This window comes from Centroberyx gerrardi, chromosome 3, assembly GCF_048128805.1.
Source record: "Centroberyx gerrardi isolate f3 chromosome 3, fCenGer3.hap1.cur.20231027, whole genome shotgun sequence".
Classification (NCBI taxonomy): Eukaryota; Metazoa; Chordata; class Actinopteri; order Beryciformes; family Berycidae; genus Centroberyx; species Centroberyx gerrardi.
This window is the reverse complement of record NC_135999.1, coordinates 2,189,797-2,210,622: the sequence shown is the minus strand read 5'-3', so window position 1 is coordinate 2,210,622 and position 20,826 is coordinate 2,189,797. Positions and strand designations below refer to the sequence as shown.

Genomic DNA, 20,826 nt, shown 5'->3' with positions numbered 1-20,826 from the left:
AAACTTTGTCTATCACAAGCAAAATTGTCTTTGATGTGGCTCATAAATGACATACCACAAAAACAAATAAACAGACATAAGGGTTAAAATATACATAAGATTAGAGGTAAAAGAGTAAAAGTGCATGTGACAATGTGCAAATATGACCTAGCCCTGTAATATTGAATAGAATTCAAATTTATAAAAAAGGTTTTGAAAAACTTAAGTGTAGGTGTGGTCCTCTATTGCCCAGCTGTCACTGCTTAAAAGGATTTTTTTTTAGCAAATGACCTTACTATTCTGAAACTATCATCATGAACAGAATTACATCAGACCAAGCAGTAGACATCTTTATGCAAATACACTTATGCTCATTGCGTTTATTCCAACCGATTTTATGTACTTGAAACAGAGTATTTGGAATATCAATTCAGACGTACAGATATTTTGCTAAAACCCGTAAGAGCAAACCTACACACAGCCCTAAATATAACAAGAGAGAAACAGTCCATGTCCTACCTGCAGTTTTCCCCAGAGCCGACACTTACTGCAGCCAACGCAGTCCATGATCCGAGAGATGTTTTTAAAATGGAGGCGGAATTCCTCCTGGGAGAAAAGAGACGAGACGAGGACGTTCAGAGCTTTCCGTTTACTGTGGAGATGATAAGTTCAGACATATTCCCTAACCCTAACCCTCATACCGCACATATAGAAGCAGCCACCTCATTCATACCAGCTGGCTTTCAGTTGCTAAAAGTATGTTTAGGATTTCTTCATATCTGTCTGAAAGGTTGAGACTTCTGGGTGTAGGAATGGGACGATCCCCTTATCTCACGACTGTAAACACCAATTTAAAAATGTCATTACAAAGTGACAATAATATAATTTGGATGGAGAGCTTGTGAAACTGTGATGGTCAAGAGTCTCATTAGTGATTACTACAGCAGAATAACATGGAGCTGATATCACCATTCATGTTCCTGACAGCAGAATAACATGGAGCTGATATCACCATTCATGTTCCTGACACAACATTCTTGTATTGCGATGTATTGAATTTCAATACATACTGTCCCATCTCTAGTGTACTGCTGTTTAAATTACGGAACAAATACATCAACTGTTCTCTAACTCGCATACACTTCCCGTTTCTTGTCTTGTTTCTATTCTATTTGAAGTATTTTTCAGAGAGTAGGGCATCATGACAGTAACATGACACACAGTTTGTACACACACACACCAAACTGAACCAGTTATACAGGCAGCCCTTGTTAAAGGATTATGAAAGAGGGTTAGTCTGCTTTTGTCATGCTGGCCTCAAACAGACACTGAAAGCATCTGAAGCTGATAAAAATAAATCGAACTGTTGACCCGTTCCTGGCTGGTTTGCTTCACTGCTCATGCAAAGAGAACAGACAAACAGCAGGAGCGAAGGCACCTGCTCCGTCCCACCGCTAAAAAAAAAAAACACATGGAAACCAACCCTACTGTCTCCTGAAAACACAACATGTCAGATGATACTCTACTATTCACCTTTAATGTTTTGGCTTCCATCTTGTGGCCGGCGAACATGGACTTCTCATCAAAGTGCATTGGGAAAGCTCTGGAAGACAAGTGGGACTGTTAGTTTAATACTTTGTAATGAATTATGAAATGGCATTAAAATGTTTTTTTTGGTGGAAATTAGCATATAATTGCACATAACAGTGGTGGGGAAAACAGGTAAACATGAGCAAAATACAAAGTAAATACAAAATAGGAAAATAAATGGAAACTTTTCATCCATGTGCGACTTTGGCTGCCATCGTTCCCCTTCCCCGCTTTGTCAAAATTTTCGGATGTACAAGCTTTGTGTATATGAATACCCAACTATCAATAGTACAACATTGTTTAGCCTGTTATCTATAATATGTCTATAATACAATATAGTTGTATAAATAATTGTAAGCATGAGCAAAATTAAAGATCAGTCGGCTGGGTTTCACTGAGGCTTTACCAAGTAATACATACATAGTACACAGTAAAAACTATGTACTCAAAACTGAACAGGTTTGGATTCCAGCTCTGAGCTGTTTCCCTTCCTTGGAGCTGAAACTAAATCTAAGATCAAGGAGATTTAAAAAAAATATATTGCCCACCCTCTTCGACCTTTGTGCCATTTTATATAGAAATCGAGACCTTCTGTTTGTGTGTCAAACACGTTTTCCCATTTCAAAATTTCCAGAGGTTAAATTTTTTTTTTTTTTTACCTTTATTTAACCAGGTAAAGTCTCAGATTGCAAAAGAGATTTTAAGTCCTTTTTTCAAGAGAAACATGGCCAAGACGGCAGCAATTAAACATACATAAAGTCACAGATAATACAACAAAGAAAATAAATTATAAAATGAAAAACATTAAACTATATAATGTCAAATACTACACAAATTCTTGACTGGATTTGAATGTTTTTGTTGGTGTTCAATATGATTTCTGCTGACAGCGGCTGGACAACACGGCCGTATCACTCTACAGTAATATAGTCTAAAGTACTTTAAATTATCAAATTCATTTCAAAGCCTTTGCTTCATGAGTGCTTCTTACTTGGTCTCGTTGAAGACCCGCAGCAGCAGGTCCTTGGTGGCTCCGTCCTCCTGGGAGTTTCCGGTGTACAGGTTGATGAAGGCGCGTTCGAAGTAGGGCGCCACCTTGGAGAGCGCCCGCAGCTCGATCAGGTACAGGAAGTACAGGTTCTTCAGGCGCCGGGTGCCCTCGCCCTTCGTCTCCGCCGGGTCGAAGCGCTGACGAAACTCCTGAACGTTGGGGCCCCACACCGACTTGCCCCACGCCTCTGAGGAGGCCAGGTACAACACCGCCATCTTACTCACATAATGCAGTACTCCACCATTACAGTTTTACATTCATTGGGGGACATTTAGCCAAGGCTCTTATCCAGACACGCTTACAATGAGTACGAAAGTAAAATTAGGGATGCACCGATCCGATACTTGGCATCGGTATCGGGACGATATTGGCCTAAAATGCTGGATCGGACATCGGTGGCAGCTAACGTTATAATCCGATCCGATCCAGAGCAATCAGTTCGAGCCCCCGGAGTAATAAACGGGCGTAGTCACCTGCCGTAAAACATGCCTGAGTTGGCGACCTGTGCGTGCGTCAGCGTCAGTGACTGTCAACACTGTCAGTGAACGGAGGAACAGGCTGACAGCAGAGAGAGGTGAGATGCTTCTGTTTCTGAAGAAAAACCTGCCTCTTGTCCTTAAGTGATTAAAACTAGACTAGACTCGGCACACACTGGATGTTATGCCCAGAAAAAGCCTATGTGTAGCAGTATTTCTTCTGTCAGTTATTCACACTAAAGAAGAGGAAAAAAAATATAAGCAAAGGCTGTATGGTTGTTTCAATATTGTTTTGTAGCAGTATGCACTGGTCAGTTTATTGCTCTTTTGCACTTTTGTGAGTTTTTTTGCACTGTATCCCTATATTGCAGCAATCTTTTATATATCCTAGGAACTGTCATTCCTATTTTGGTCAGTTCTTTTGCCCTGCTGCTTTTCTTTTCTTTAACAATAAAATTATTGTTCCCATGTTATTTACATGTTGTATGCAGCTGTGTAATTACAGAAGAAAAAAAAGGGGTCAATATCGGATCGGTACTCGGTATCGGTTGATACTCAAAATTCTGGTATCGTTATCGGATCGGCAGTAAAAAAAACAGTATCGGTGCATCCCTAAGTAAAATAAGGTTAAATTCCTGCCCTCCGTGGTACATGACTGCCTGTCCCTGCTCTGTAATAAGGAGGTACAGGAATCAGAGCCAAAGAGTCCTGACAATAGATGCAGTCAAAAACTCAAACGAAAGCGAGTTGCAATTTTACTGCTTTTATGGCCAAAACAAACTAGCGTGGGTTTCGTAGGTGAGAAAGTACACCGATGCGTAATAATCTATCCTTCGTTCACACTGTTGAACAAAAGAAAGCTTCTTAGGCATCTTATCTTTCTGCACTTTGTCCTGTTATTCACTTTCATGTCATTTACTGAATTGTATGTGGAGTGTTATGTATTATGTATTGTGTCTTAAACTTTAGAGTCGGCCGATTTTACCTGACTGCAAGACCAATTTACCTTCAGGTATAATAGAGTTTACCTTGAACCTTGAAAAATGGAGCAGTAATTGGATTTGAGTGCAGCACAGAAAATAATGTGGTGCCAAAAGTATGTGTGTGAGGAGTATACTGTATGTGTTGCTGTGTTACTGAATGGAGAGCAAGGCACTAACAGGGTTGACTTAGCCATGAAAACCAAAGACTGGTGTTTGTGTGACTGGTATTTAAATGCCATTCTCCTACCGTCCAGCAAGTACTGGGCACACAGATGGATGTTGATGCTGCTGTGGAGGCCAGAGATGAGCCGGTAGAAAACCCTCTTCTCTAGACACAAGCCTGGAGGGAGAGAGGGAGAGAGGGAGAGAGAGAGAGAGAGAGAGAGAGAGAGAGAGGAGGGGGAGATGGAAAGAGAGAGAGAGAGAGAGAATCAGGGTTAGACTGATATCTGGAGCTGATATCGTCCTTTTATTAAAATCACATCTGCTCCAGTTTGATGTCTGATATGATGATGTCACACTGGACGTTTGATTGATTACATGTTTATTGAAGAACTGATCGATACTACACTGATTGTCTATGGGAAGACATTAACCTGAACTGATTCTAATGAGATATATTGATCCACATTATTATCACCAAATTATTCTTATTATCATGGTTACTACTATACTTGGTTTTCAATGGACAATTACATTTTTGGGGAATTTTCTGGCAAGAAAATGGTCAGATTTATTAGAGATACACTAACACTGTCAATCACACTTCCCTCGCCTAGATTCTTCCCATCTGGGGATTCAAACCAGCGACCATCCAGTCACCAGCTCACTTCTCTCTCCGTTACACAGATGAAGCCCCTCCCACTCGACAACGCTACGCTCAAAAATTCTTTGTGGTTGTGGGAATGGGCGTCGGGCAAATCTGATGGTCTAGGGCTTATCCCAAATAAATTCTCTATTGAATACTAATGAGCTTCTATACAAGTTATCTTTATGAATGTTTTTAAATTAAAAAGTGGGTTGTGCTGTGATTACAGGCCGAACTCGATTTAATTTGTTATAAATCATCCTTAATCATAGATTGGATGCTATAAACAGCAACTATTAGTTTGTCCTCCATCTCATCTCCTCCATTTCACGATCGATCAAACGGACTTCTGCCTTTCTATTTGTCGATGCTTGCTCCAGCTGCCTGAGATTTGCATAAAGCAGATTTGAGCTCTACTTTTTGCCTCCTCCTCCTTGCAACGGCTGGAACTTTTTGACGCTCACCTTCCCACAATCCACAAAGTTTCTATGCCGCCTCTCATTCAATAGGGAATGCAGACGAACTTGCTGTTCAACGGACATTCACACATTCACCTGCCAACGCTGCTAAGCAGAGCACTGTATTAACATTTTTGGCATTTAGCCGCCACTCTTATCAAGAGCGAAGTGTGAACACAACAAGCCTGAAGGACACGAACAGAGCAGTGTGTGTTTGATTAAAGCCATCGTACAATCCCAGTTGAGTGAGTGAACAGGGTTCAGTGTACCACTCATAACTTTACTGGTTTTTCCACCCTCAACAATAAAATTCTCAGGGAAACATTGAATTCTGGTCCTTTTTTTGATTTTTTAGGCATGAAAATGGCCTTTGAGTGACAGGTGCATAGAACAAAAACCAAAAAGGTAGATACTGTGCGGGATTATATTTCTTTAACAATATCAACGCAAAATATCGGCTATCGGGCAGCTTCAATCCAAACAGATCGGTATCAAACTTAAAACTCATGGCGGCTGAATCATAGTTTGGGCTGCGGTCCAGCCTCTTTGTGTCACAAGAAAGGCTGCGTTTATGAAAGCTCATCTTCCCGGGAGCTCTGTATGGGCTCTTTGTACCCGACGATCCCCCCGGGAGTCTCCAGCAGCCGGTCTGTCTGTCTGTCTCTGCAGAAACACTTCAGACGAGGCAGAAGAGGAGATAAAGCGGCCGCTGTTCTGTTCTGTGAGACTCTGAGGCCGCGAAGACGAGAGGGAACGCGGGAGATATTTTCAGAAGATCCGCTTCGGCAAAAATAGCTGCTCTACAGCCAGAAGTCTGCAGGAGGAACGATGTTGAGGAGGTGAGATCACAGACTGTAGAAACAGATGGAGCAGTGAGTGTTCTTCACCTGCTGGCTTCTGAGGGGTTTTGAAGCCTGGAGATTGTTGTTTACGGTCGCCGACCATGTTGACGTTTTTGTGGAGCCAGAGCAGCCAAAGAGAGCCAGAGGGCGGAGCCAAGGTGGAGGGGGCGGAGTTTGGGTCATTCGTAGAGCCGCAGCTCAGCTTGCTATTGGCCCGTAATTGGCACCTGTCAGTCACTAGGAAAACAACCCCATGTTTTATCTGTCATATGTGTTAATGACATAATTATTTTGAAATTAGAAGAAGTGAAATTAGCTACTGAGGCCAAAACCTCTTGTGGAAAAAATTTATTGACTTTATATTTTTAGCAGAAGTTGGGTTGTGGTCCAGTGACTTCATGGAGTCGGGTGGTTTGGACTCTTTTTGGAGCCGGACTCTTTTTGGAGCCGGACATTAGAGGAACTGCTGCTGCTGCACTTCAGGATCGGCTTCATCATTCACCTGAGGTTTTGGATGTTTGGGTGAAATTCAAAGCATCTCATGAGAGTTTGGGTTGTTTCCAAAAGTATAAATTCTGCTTCAGTAGGAAGTGAAGGCTGCGCTGTTGAGTGCGATGATTCCATTAGCTAATATTCAATTAAAGTCATAATCTGCAAGATCCTTGTTTTATTTAAACCTGCAATAAGCGATTTCAGACCCTGTAACCAATCCTGAAACTAGCGTGTGCTGCGTGGAGATTTCCGTGAGACGTAATGATGTAAACAAACAGCCACACAGCAGCAGCTTGTTGTTGTTTTCTCCTCTTTCCTAAAGCTTGTTGTCAAAGTCGGCTGAGTAATGGAGAATCGATGAAGCGAGCGAGTAAACGTTTTCAACTAGTAAACTTGCTACCTGCCTCTTCACTTGTCATTGTGGGTCATGTGACCTTCAGCGGGAGAAAAATCTGGCAAAGTGAGACTGGTAACCGGCGATATTTCTCCGTAGGTACGTTTATTTTAGCCTTTATGCACAGTTTGTCCTTAGGGGCTTCTGTAGCCCAGTAGTTTTACTGTGTGTGTTTACAAAATGTGTTGCTGTTTCTGTCACCCTCTAGTGGTCAGAAAAAAACGCTTAGTGTAGCTTTAATTTAGTCTCCATCTTTGTTGCTCAGCCTCATCACTGTGGGGTTTCTGTACTGCACTTCCCACAGATCACCTGTCAATCAAACATGCATCCTGTTGATGCAGTCTGAGTTTCTCTTTTCTCTGTCTGTTCAGCCATGGTGGCTATCGCTGCTCATGCTAACTACCCAGTTCTTCTTCTTCTGTTGATTCCAAACAAACCAGGAAATGTAGAACGCATCACTTCCTGTGCGGCAGAGGATTGTTCACCGACACCGATTTATGAACTGGATATAAGCTGAATCACTGCTGAGAGCAATCCAGGATAGAGAGTAGCAAAACTGACATTTATTTATATGAAAATGTCACAAATTATTTTAATGAAAATGACAAAAATATTAGCCTGGTTCCAGACTCCTGAGTCTCGTCCCTCCACTCTTCACATTTGGTCGAGCGATTCAGAGTCTGGTGTTGCTCTCTTCAACAGCAATTTCTAGCTAGGAAAAACGGTCAGGCCAATCAGCACCTTTGTGGGCGGGACTAAAGTTTGAACCGTTCATGCAACGGTTTTTCACTGGCATTTCAGCAGAATAATATTTGTTGAAATATCCCCTTAACCAACATATTGTCTTTGCAAAGACAATATTTCTGTCAAAAACGACTGACATGTTTGGTAAAGTTAGTAAATACGCGGCCGGAGACGTCGGTCACTAGTGATCGGTTCGGGGAAAATCAACCCCCCCCCACCCCCCCACCCCACCCCCCAGCCCACACACACACAGAAAACTAACATGGAGGTCAGACTGAATAATGTAGTGGGACGAAACGGATATTCAGTCTGAATATCAGGCTACAAAAATATAGGAAAAAGGAGAAAACATGAGATCGTCGTTACCTTCGAGCCAGTTGTAGAAACCCTCTCCTGCACGAGAGAAAAAGGGAACAAAAGTAGAGCTGTTGTCAGTTCTTTAACACACAACTAAAAATATATTCATCTGAAACCAGTTAGTTAACACTCACCATCATCGTCTCCTGAAGGAAGACAGAGAGGAAGAGAGAGAACAAAGCTGTTATATCTGTTCTATTAATATACACACACACACACACACACACATCTAGGAAATAATGCACACACACACAAACATGATCTAAATATCACAAGGTGCAAAGGCAAAAGACGAATTAGATTATAACAGCAAGTTAATTGAAGACATTTAACCAGAATTCCTAAATACACTTTTCAGAGCAAAGGCATTAAAAAAAACAGTGAAAAGTGGAGATTAGAAACACAATAAATGAGAAATATTGACTATATTTACAGTAGAGACAGTCCATACACAAAACTTGTGATTATTTTTTGTTTGTACTAAAATAGGTCATGACCAGTGTGTCAAGTTCATATCATCAAAAAAGAAACGCTGCTAAAATATAATAATAATATCTGCATCTTTACCCACAACACACTTGGCAGGAAAGGTGATAAAATTTGAAGTAAGTTTTGGTTTCACCTCTTGTGAACTGCACTGGGTCCGGGTTTGTTACTAAAACCAAGCTGAAAAAGTGAGCTGTAAGTCTGGACTCTCACGATACTCACCTCTGCTCGGGGCCAGAGGGTTCAGAGGTCGGTACACGGACCTGGGCCTGCCGTGGGAAACGCATTTTATTAACAATATTGTTCAAGGCCGACACAGATATTTTTAGGTCAAAGCTGCCGATAGCAAACATTTCAAGATCTTTAAATTTAACCATTTTCATGGCAAAAACAAAAATGCAAAGTGTTATTCTGGTCAGTAAAAAGTAGTATTGGTATCAGCCACCAAAAACCCATATCAGTGAAATACTAGTACCATGATTTCACAGAATTTGGGGTAATTCCAATACTTTTCAAGACCTGGAAATTGTCAAATTGATTATCAATAGTTATGTATGTAGTAACCTATGTAGTAACCCTGGATGTAGTGTGTGTGTGTGTGTGTGTGTGTGTGTGTGTCTCACTTGAAGCAGTTCTCCTCGTAGATGCTGTTCCACACCCTCCAGGCTGAAGGACCCTTGTATCCGGTGTAGCGCTCCGGGTTCAGCAGCAGATCCACGTACTCTGCGTCTGGAGACGTTTCATCTGAAACACACACACACACACACACACACATACACACACACACACACACACACACAGGCAGAGGATAAACACACTGAGCTGGACTGAGAACAGTGTTACATGCTACACACACAGCAGTCCCAAGGTCCAGGCTAAAAACGAAAGGTAACTGCGTGCTTTTGTGGTCAAAGTGGTCTGCCGGAGGCGCGTAGGTTAGGGGAATCGGTGTCTTCTTTTTAAACACTTCTGAAAAAGTTCTTTTTTTTATGGAAAAGCCATTTTATAAAAGGTTCTGTTAATAATGTTCTGGTTCTTTATTAAGCAATTTTTTTTAATCTATTTTCTAGTTTCTTATCTATCTATGTATGGTTTTAAACCTGTTTTCACTCTTCTGTAAAGCACTTTGTAATGTTGTTTTTGACAAATGCTATATAAATAAAGTTTATTATTATTAGTTTAGAAAAGCAGGTTTGAGGCCCGAAGGTCGTCGGTTCAAATCCCCGGACAGGCTGGGAAATCTGGGAGTGAATGAGAAATGCTTCAGTAACAAGGAACTGAACACCCAGCTGCTGCAGTTGAGCCGACTGAAGCGACTGAACCTCGACTTCCTTCAGACCGGGGTTCTACTGGAAAGTGATTTAAAAGTGTGAAAAACAGCTTGTGTGCCTGCTAAACCTTCCCTGGATGAATGAAGGTTTCAACAAGATCAGCAAAAGACAATTTGATACAATGAATCTAACAAAAACAAATCTTAAGTGTTAAAGCAGGTGTGTTACATCAGCTGTCAAAGGCGGAACACCTGCTGTGACATCACTGATCGGGGCGTGGCCAGGAGCGCAACACGCTTTAAAGCTGCAGCCCATACAGAGCGTGTGAGAGACTTCTGTGATTTAGCGTTGATTTGCTCTTTAACAGACGACCGAGGCAGAATGAGAACTCACCGTCCAGCTCACAGAAGTGGTCCTGAGCGTCGTCGTGCCGCGCCCAGTCAGCGAACGCCTCTTTACTCTGGTTACTGCAACACAACACAACACCAACTTTACTCATCCCACGGGGGAAACTGGGTCACTGCAGCAGGGAAGAACAGCATAATAATATGATAAATGAAACGTGCTGAAGATGGAGAGTCTTCATGAAGCTACTGTGCCATTCCTATTGGTGTCTGCAGGTTTCAGGAAGCCAAATTCGACAACTAAAATATAGAAACAAAGCTGCTAAACCAGCCGATTTCTGACGGAAAAGAGCTAATGAAAGTTGAGGAACTGCAAACAGGCAGAATAAGAAAAAAAGACAGCAGGAAATGAATAGTTAAGGGATATGAAGCCCATGAGTGCAAATGCACTTCGTTGGCTATTTACATTTTACCAGATTCACAGATGGAAGTAACATATGTACAGAAATGTCTCCAAAAATGTGCAGCAGCTCATGTAAAGAGAAATGTCCACTGATAAATACAGGTGGACAGACTGCAGGTCAGAGCAGAAACAGTCCTAGCCGATGACACTGGATATATATTTTAGGGTTCCCACCGTGGTCCTGATGTGAAGTTACACGACTTTTCCATGACTTTCCATAAACTAAATCGGAGAGTTGGAGAGATGGAACCTAAAACTCTCTTCCTTCCTGGTTTGTAATGTTGTTTTTCACTCTGGTTTCTACTGCAGTTGGGCTGAAAACCATCTAATGCAACAAACGTGAAAAAAAAAAAAAATTGGAAAATACATTCTGCTGTATTCCTGTAAAGCGACCCATTTGTAAAATTCTCTGATATTCCCTGCCTTTCCCTGTCTGGAATACAACCTCTCAAAATCCCATGATATTTCCCAGTATTCCCGGTATTCCCATGAGCAGCGGGAACCCCGTAGTTCTGTAATTACAGCTCTTTACAGTGCGACAGGGTGGGAACTACCAGCAGCCTCCAGTCACATGTCGGTTAATGTTTTACCTGGCCGGCGGCAGGTTCACTGCTCCACCAGAGCAGCCGTCTCATTTGCGGTCTCTTTTGCATTTTCAAAGCATTTGCATTCTGGCAGGTTCGAAGAGTGAAAGTGTCGGAGAAAACAGGGAAGTGGAGGTCTGCGGTCTCACCTCAGAGTGCTGTTGATGGCTCCCAGTTCCTTCGCCTGTTCGCAGTCAGTCATGTCCGAAATCGTATTTGCTGCCTGGGAGTACTGGAGCATGGAGGCAGACAGAGACGGACTTTTAGTGAAAGTAATAACCTCAATCAGCATCGGGAGAGTGTTCAAACTCCCAACGAGTGGAGAGTTTTTATTCCAAAACAGACTAAAGGTCAGAAAAAAGTGAGTCATTGGTATTAATAACCCTTATCTGCAGATATATTATGGTCTGTTTGTGCTGCGGGGCAGGAAGAGTCTTTACAATTTCCCGTTTTAGTAATTTAGCTGACGCTCTTATCAAGAGCTGCAACAGAAGAATAATCTTCACTTCAGAGCTGTTCTGCCCTGACGATATTTCTGTGACTTTAAAATGATCAGAGATGAGGAGAGCTAGGAAAAAGGGGAATAAGAGCAAAGGGGAGATTTTCCCTAAAAGATCAGAGTATGTCAGAGCGAGCAGAGGAGAAAGACAGATACAGGAGAGGGGTTGTGATTCAGGAGGAGAGCGGGACCTGAGGTGACGAGTCAGACGAGGAGCGCCTCTGCTGGTCCGACCGGAGTGGGAAGTTTCCTCTCATGAAACGATTAAAAAACCTGTTGTGTCATTTCTAAAACGCAGAGCTGACGGTCTAACAATTCGTCTGTTTCCTCATTCCAGGAAAATTGTCATTAATTTGGCATAAAATGCCGGTCCAATTAGGGTTTCTAAGCTAGATTTAGAGAAAATGACCACCAGCCACATGCCAGTATATTGTATTTCGCCTGTGGCTGGTAAGTCCAGCAGGTCCAGCTGAACCTCCATCATTTGAGTCCTTTTCCATTATAAACATCTAGTTTGAGTTTCTACAGCTCCAGTTTCCATACTTTTTCCAGACTTTTGATATCTTGATTTGAAGAGTTCGGTGTTCATTATGATTTATGCTGATAGTCTCTACTAACTCTTGCCACAACTAATATCAGAATATGTGAGATGACAGGAGTATAAAACTTATCAAGACCTAGAAATTACTGTTGCCATACATATCCAGACTTTCCAGACCTGTGTAGGAATCTGTGGTAAAATAGTGGCAGCGTCTGGTAAGTTAGTCTACTGTACAGCCAGGGTTTTGCACATTTACCATTTCAAAATTCTAGACTTTTTTCCCCAGACCTAATCTTCCAGACTTCATAAGTGCATGGGGATAGAAGTTTTGGTCGACGCTGAGCCCAATCGACTCAAACGATTTCTTAAAAAAATTACAAAACGCCCTTTTGTCTGTAGCTGGGTCCTTGGACAACCAACTCCTGTATTTAGAGAGAACGATCTTAGAAAAAAAAGATAATTTCAAGTTGCCTATGCACAACTTGCCAAACTCGCCACTCCACTTCCAAAAATGTGAAAGTGGGCTTATTCACCATACTTTTAATCACAGCTTTCTTCTAATTTCCACACCTTTTCAAAGCTGGACATTAAGAAAATCATTTTCCATACTTTTCCAGATCTGTGCAAGAGTCCTGTACAGGTAACCAGACGCCATCTGGAGTCCTGTTCTATTCCAAAACTGTAGTGAAAGTGGTAAATGTTGGGATGCAGCAGTGTGTGTGGCCACTGGACAAAACAGTGAGTTTCCTGTCCTGCTGTATCCAGCAGCACACCGACTGATGATGTGGCACAGCTCCTACAGTCGGCTCCCTGTCCAACCTGCAGGATGCGTCATCACCTTTATTCAGAGCCAACAGAGCCTCAGACTGCAGATCACAACAGAGCGCCGACTGGTCCGACAACACCGACGCCTTTAAAACTCACACTTCAACACCTAAAGGCTTTTGGCTAAACTAGCAGCCTGCTGGCCAACGAAGCCGGTACACAGGAAGTGATGTAACTCTTCCTCGTGCTACTGAGGGAGCGCTCGCGTACAAACCAGGCTTGAATGTTATGGGAAAGCGGGGGGGGAAGGGTGAGAGTTCCAGTCCACAGGATGTGATGTAACATCCCCGGTGTTATCAAACCAGCAGCAGAATCTCACTCAGTCTGTGATGCTGCTGATGTTGCTGTAAACTGCTGAGCTCTACAGGATGTGAAGTGCTGACATCAGACTAACCGGGCCATTACAACTTCCTCTTGTTCTTGCAACTTCGATTTACTGATTAAATGTTTTCAGCACAAAAAAAAAGTAAAAAAAATTGTATTTGTTTGAGCTTCCACAGACATTATCATGCACCACCTGCCTCGCAACGCAATGCATCTTCCACAGAGCGATGCAGCGGGAACAGACGCTCTCATTTAACATGAATCAACTTCCATCAGAGAGTGATGCATTCAACAAATTAAAGGGGCAATAGATAAAACTTTTACTGTCCCACAGCACAGACAGACCACAATGCATCTGCAGGGACTGATAGGGTTATTGATCAATACCAATGACTCATCGATTACTTGGTTAGAAGGCAGTTGGTCCATGAAATATATTTGCAACAACATCAACCTGATTTAGTCCAAGTGAAAAAAACACTTTGGAATCCAGCGTATTTATTAGCACGTCACACTCATGATGATGTGCGATGACACGGACAGAAAGCTAAGAAACTAATGCGAGGTTTGCTGCATGGAGCCGTTACACTGAAGTCTTCTTTTTCTTTTTTTTTCCCCTCCTTCTAAAATAGAAATAATGAAATAAAGCAGCGCACACCCGTCACACCTTGATGAAAGTTTTTGTGCTGAAGCAGCGGTAAATAAAATCACACACCTGAGAGAAGAGTGTGTGACTTATCTTTCTTTCTGTTTGGACGTGCAGCACAGACTGCCGAGGTGTGCAGTTTTCTTAAATCCCTCCACTTGATCTAACGTTCGCTCCCCAGCTGACTGCCGGTAAAGTGGAATCGACCTTGAGCGGAACGAGTCCAGATGTCCAAACACTTCTGCTTCGTTACAAGACAAACATCAGGCGTGAGGCCGAGCGCTCGCTGGCAAACAACCGCGACCCACAACCCCCCCGTCTGCTACATGGACTACCATACAAGATAAGCTGAGTGCTAGGTGATTTTAGGGTTTGTGTGTGTGTGTGTGTGTGTATCAGCTGAATGTGCTGGAACAAACACAGCTGGTACTAAACTCCATTAAGCAAGCTGCAGCGACTGAGCAAACAAGCTGGAGTCTGTTCTCTAGAGATTAACAGGGACAAGACATGCAGAGACGTTTAGTGATAAAGCATTCTGTTTTAACTCCGAGGCTGCGTTCAACACCCAGCGTGTTCTGAGAGGTTTATTCAAACTCTGCAGTGTTTCCTCCTTCAGTTCAGCTGGTTTGTCCAGGTGAGAACGATGACCTTTGAACTCTGGTGGCACCAAATAACGGCACCGAGAGTCTCAGTACCCTACTACAGGAAACCACCCCAAAACACAAGGGATTATGGGTAGAAGGAGACAGACGCGGTTCTTCATGCTTGGAAAGCCCTAGCAGAACAAAATGAAGTCTGGATTGATGCTCATATTCAGCTACGTCTTCATGTGTTCTTAACTGGTATGAACACCACAGAAGAAGAGGCAGACAAGTCCGTCATGTTAGATGAAGTTAAATGGAAAATGCGTCAAAGAAAGTTGCCGATTTGACCACTGTTACATTACTGTACCGCATAATGAACTGTGTTTCCATTTAACAAAGGGAGGTATGAAAAATAGTTTAAAGAATCGCTGCTGAATATGAGTCAAGCGGTCTCACCTTGTTGTAGTTCCCAGATTTAATTCCCACTGGGATCTTACTCTGTAAAAAAACAACAAAAAAATTATTATTCTAAACATCAGTCATCAAGTAAACACCCCAAAAGATTACATCTGAAAATGTTCTGCACTATAAAACATGTATATTTTAATAAGTTAATCAGCAGTATAATACAGTAAGCCAGTTAACTGGTGTTATTTTACAGTAATACCTATAATAAGTCAGTTAATAAGCATTATAGCACAGTCAAATCTATATTGAAGTCAGTTAATCAGTATTATCATACAGTAAAATCAATATTAAAGTCAGTCAATCAGCATTATAATAGAGTAAATGAATATTTAAGTCAGTTAATCAACATTATACTACAGTCAAGAGACCAAACAGGGATGGGTTATGCCATGTGTATGTTGACAACTAGAAGCAGATTTGGCTGATAGAAGAGGAGTTGACCTCTGACCTCTGGGCAGGGCTCCACATGGCAGTCTTTGATGGAACAGTGTCCATCGTCCGGCCAGAAGGGGCAAGGCCTCTTCAGGTTCACCTGGAGGAAGACAGGAAGGTGATCAGGGTGGACGTTAACACCAGAAAGACAAATGCTGCTAAATGTCCGTCTGCGGCTGGAAGTCAGTTCACTCCACCAGCTGCTGTGGCAGGTTACTGTCAATCACTTGGACTCCTACTCTAGTCCAAAACTCTGGCTAATCTGGTGAAATGGTGCCAGTAGCAGGTGAATTTCATGAATTTACCCACCAGTGTGGCTGATAGACTAGTCTTCTAATCAGTGTGAACAGTAAAAAGCTGCATGGAGTTGCATTTTTCCCCCAATTCTGATCTGAACCATATGGATAATATGTGGGACCAAATCAGATCCCGAGGCACGTGACCTACATGCAACTTGCATCTGAACGCTCCAGTTGGAGTTTGTCGTGCTGCCGTGACCGGAGGAAACTCTGACATCATTCACCGGTCAGCCTGGCTGAGCAGCATGGAGGACGACACACAACGGTGTCTAAAAAATAAAAACAAAATCCACTGGACTTTTGTTTTTAGTTTTTTGGATATCTTAGTACCTGGGTGACTGAAATGAACCTAAACAGACATGAGACAACAATGGAAAGAAAGATGAATAGACGACTTGACTTTGTGCAGATGCCTCAATTCAGTCAACTCTCATCTCAGCCCGTACCATAACAGAAATACATTGGAAATAGGAATGCACCAATATGTATCGTATCAGCTTTAAATATCAGTATCAATCCGATACTATTTTTACTGCCGATATTTGGCCGATCGTGGAGTTGGCATTTTTGTGACCATTTTTTCTAGGAGTGAGTCACTTAATACAACTGTCAACTTAGCAACAGAAAAAAAACTAACATGGTCTTTTGTTTAAAAACCACTGAATTATCTGAAGAAGGGCTTGTCTGAAAAGACTGACCTGTTTCACACCTGCATTTGCACTAAGATTCTTACAACAATTCATATCTGTATCGTATCGGTTGATATGGGTGAGAAAATATCGGCCTCAAAAGAAACACACGGCTGGAAACCAAAAATGGATGTGACGTCTTTTACTATATCTGCACATCGCTGTCAGTTCATATTGGTGTCAGATATGAGTTACATCCTACAACACATATGAACAGTCATCCAAAAAAAAAAAAATCAGCGATTGGGAATTGAGCGTGAAGTCCTGCAGTGTGAAGCGGCCTCCAGCCCCACAGCCCACAGGCAGCAGGCGGCCGGCAGGTTACATAAGCAGCAGTGAACAAAGAGAGACAGCGCAGCTCCTGCCGGGTTTGGAGTCCGTTAGATAAAGTCGAGCTCAGAGAAATCTCACGCTGCAGACGAGGCCGCCTCAGGTGGCGGCTCACACCGTCCGTCAGCTCTAACGAGGAGTTCGGCTCGTTAGCGGGTCGCCGGCTGAAAACTCCACGGTGCGGATTATCACAGCAGAGGCTGCTATTCATTCAGTGTCATCGTGTTGCCGCTCCATTTTCCACAGGATTAGTGCTGCTGTTCATTGTGGAGGGAGAGTCTTTTTTGACTTCAGGGTGACGAGCTTTTGTTACTGGACTTTGTTATTGTTGTAAGGACTTAAGAGCCTCTTCTCTTCTGGAGAGGATCAGGAAGACGCAGGTCTTTCATTCAGCCAGGAAGACCCGCTGGCACGCTCTCCGCCTGCCACGTTCTCACTGACCAGCAGCACCAGCAATCTGGGTTGTTAAAGTGGGAATCATCAGCCATTGCTTTGGCGTTTTTTTTAATTTTGTCTCCTTGGACTTTCTGTTGCTTCAGCTTGAGTTTCTCTTTTCTTTGCCTGTTCAGCCATGGTGGCTATCGCTGCTCATGCTAACTACCCAGTTCTTTTTCTTCTTCTGTTGATTCCAAACAAACCGGAAACGTAAAACGCATCACTTCCTGTGCGGCAGAGGATTTTTTCCCCAGGAAAGAGCTACCAGACACCGGCTGTTTAGAACAGACAGTGGAGAAGCTTCATGAAGTGGATACAGGTTGGATCGGTGTTGTCGGTGACAGAGAGGAGCAAAACTGACATTTATTTATATGCAAATGTCACGGATTATAATTTTAACAGCAGAGCAGAGCAGATACAACTTTATGTTCTTGGGCCTCTCAAGCACACTTTCATTTTAAATTGCACCCGAGCTGAAATAAGCAAATGAGTAACATTTTATTGGTGCAGAGGGTGATAGCGGTGTGAATGAGGAACTCACAGCAGCAAAGCCTGACTGAGAATGCAAATGTCAGTGTTAGAAAGAGAAGGACGGTCTAGTCACAGTTTAACATTACAGCTGTACACAGGACCAGCACCAGAGCTGCAGCATGTACAGTCAACAACTATGTCTTATTTGTGTATACACAGTACTTCAATTAGACTTTAATGCACACTCGCTCACAGTGATTCAAGTGTTTCACCAACACATCAGTCATTCTTCCTGTTTTACAATGGCCTTGTGTCTTGTAATGCTCACTCATTGAAACTCCGTATGAAAACATCAGATAAACGGCTAAAATGTTAAATATGAGGCTTGCTCCTCCAGGTACAGAAGTTTGAGAAACTACACACAGCAGGCCTGGTGACAAAAACAACAGCATGGGGAAAGGAACAAAGTGCAAATCGCAGGATTTACCTAGACGCTTTTTGTTTGACATCAGCATGGATTTGAATATTTGGGAGCGTCCCTTCTGAAGCAGAGAGTGCTTCGACCAGCAGCCACTCAAATCCTCAGCTGTCATCATAACTATCAAGTCTATGTAAAACAAACTAAATGACAACATGTGGAGATACATGATGCATCGTCCTAAAGATCTCCAACGTTTGAGAAGAGTGACACTTATTCTTCCAAAATAATTGACAGCACAAAACGCAAAGTCAAAATACTTTTTAAAGAACATCAGGGAACTTCGGTCCTGTTGTCAAGATGGTTTACTTTTCAGGATTTCCTGCAGGAAATGTGACAGTAAAGGTGTTGGTGGCTGACTAACAACAACACCTAAATATAAAACACACACACTGTTTTCTATCTGCTGTGTCTGTACAACGGTAAATAAACTCAAATTCGTATCTGCGTACTTCTAGGCTAATGAATATAGCAGTGAAGTGCAAAAAGTCATGGTTTACAATAGTATGAAGGAAATAATTTGAGGTATTACTTGCTAAATGAACTAAATTCCAACGTTGCAATGTTGCTTTGGACGGCAGATTTCACTGCTGGACGCTTTGATCTCAATGAAAACAAACAAATAAATGGAGTTTGGGATTTTTTTTAAGGGTTTTTTTTTCGCCAAAGCACCCGGTCTTTACTATAAAACGCTACAGGAAACTAATAAACTGTAAAGGAAACAGTAAAGACATCGGCAGTAGGGACGGGATGATATATCAATATACAATATATCGCGATACACAAAAGTGTCAGTCCGTATGTTGTGTCAGGAACATGAATGGTGATATCAGCTCCATGTTATTCTGCTGTCAGGAACATGAATGGTGATATCAGCTCCATGTTATTCTGCTGTCAGGAACATGAATGGTGATATCAGCTCCATGTTATTCTGCTGTCAGGAACATGAATGGTGATATCAGCTCCATGTTATTCTGCTGTCAGGAACATGAATGGTGATATCAGCTCCATGTTATTCTACTGTAGTAATCACTAATGAGACTCTTGACCATCACAGTTTCACAAGCTCTCCATCCAAATTATATTATTGTCACTTTGTAATGACATTTTTAAATTGTTGTTTACATTCTAGCGAGCCAATGGCATCGCTAGAAAGATTTGAGTCTCAGAAATAAACAGAATTCTGCACAGTCAGACTTTGTTGTCTCTGAACTTTTATTGATCACATCGTATCCTGGTTGTATTGATCCTGAATCGCATATTTAATTCTGTGCAAATCTGCCAGACAGAAGTCCCGATACTCTTGGTAACTGTTGGTCGACAGGTGTCTGCTCTTACCCTGTAGTATCTGAAGTAGTCTCTCTCCGTCAGCCTCTTGATGTGCGGGTAAATCTTGTAGTTGTTGAAGACGTCGATGCTTTCGATGTCACAGAAACAGTCATCCAGGACTCCCGTCAACTAGAGGGATCACAGAGGACAGGTAGGGCTGGGTGATGTGCTTGAAATCAATATCACGATGATCATAAGGACTTTTTTTTAATATCTATATATATCACGATATGGCTCGCGTATGCAAAATTCTATGTTAAATAATCAAATTAATGTTCATCCCATTGAACCCAATGGTAATGTTAGGTGTGATGTCAAACAAAACTGACATTTTCAAATAATATTCCTACCATTCCTCATTTAGTCAGAGTTTTTAAATAAAATGTACTTGTTCTCATCAGTTCAGACAGCAGAATTGTGTGTCATGATTTCCCAAAATCACCATATCATCACCATATGATTCCACTGAAAGACGATAAACCATAATATTGAATATTGATCACCCAACCCTATGGACAAGGGAAGGGTTTTTATCAGTAATTGTTACAGGATGTTCACTGCTCAATATTTCAAAACTACAGATGAAATCCCACTGTTCAAATCCCACTATACCTGTACAGTTGTATTCTAGGATTGTTCATAACTTAAAATGATATTCCACACTGTATTTTAATTGTCTAGCCAGCAAATCACTTTGTCAGTGGAGGTCACATTTTTCCAGTGGTGGATGTTATCTTTTGCTGCGACTCTCAGTCAAAAGTCTCTCAACTCAAACTCACACAGCAGCTACAAAAACACAAGCTGACCTCACCCTGAGTTTAGCATCTTGACTCTGGGTTTAAAGAGTTGACTGATCAGGCAGGGAGGGTCAGACCTTCAGGCCCACATGAGCCGGATCAGCCTGAGGTGACTGGGCAGGTTCCTACTGGCTGTTCCAAAATCTAGATTAAAAATAAGAGGCTCCTATTGGCTCTCCCAAATCTAGATTAAAAACAAGAGGTTCCTATTGCACTGTAAAGATATTCACGCCCAACTTAAAATAACTAGTTTAGTTTACTCGACTTCCACAGTAAATGACATTTTAACATTTGACACTTTAAGTTGGAAACAAGTTAGTCCAGCCTCTCTCCAGTGGAACTGAACAAGATGGCTTA

At 42.1% G+C, this 20,826-nt stretch overlaps 1 protein-coding gene across 1 annotated transcript in view; it reads right to left on the bottom strand.

The window, feature by feature from the left end:
- The window catches only part of ero1b (endoplasmic reticulum oxidoreductase 1 beta), a 29,149-nt gene that overhangs the window by 6,309 nt on the left and 2,014 nt on the right, over nt 1–20,826 (bottom strand). The window contains exons 2-13 of the mRNA XM_078282633.1: nt 19,682–19,801; nt 15,658–15,741; nt 15,198–15,239; nt 11,472–11,554; nt 10,325–10,398; nt 9,284–9,404; nt 8,868–8,929; nt 8,184–8,207; nt 4,327–4,419; nt 2,561–2,807; nt 1,513–1,582; nt 499–585 (exon numbers count right to left, since the gene is read on the bottom strand). Of these exons, the coding sequence (XP_078138759.1) occupies nt 499–585; nt 1,513–1,582; nt 2,561–2,807; nt 4,327–4,419; nt 8,184–8,207; nt 8,868–8,929; nt 9,284–9,404; nt 10,325–10,398; nt 11,472–11,554; nt 15,198–15,239; nt 15,658–15,741; nt 19,682–19,801 (1,107 nt within the window). The remainder of the gene's footprint in view (nt 1–498; nt 586–1,512; nt 1,583–2,560; nt 2,808–4,326; nt 4,420–8,183; nt 8,208–8,867; nt 8,930–9,283; nt 9,405–10,324; nt 10,399–11,471; nt 11,555–15,197; nt 15,240–15,657; nt 15,742–19,681; nt 19,802–20,826) is intronic.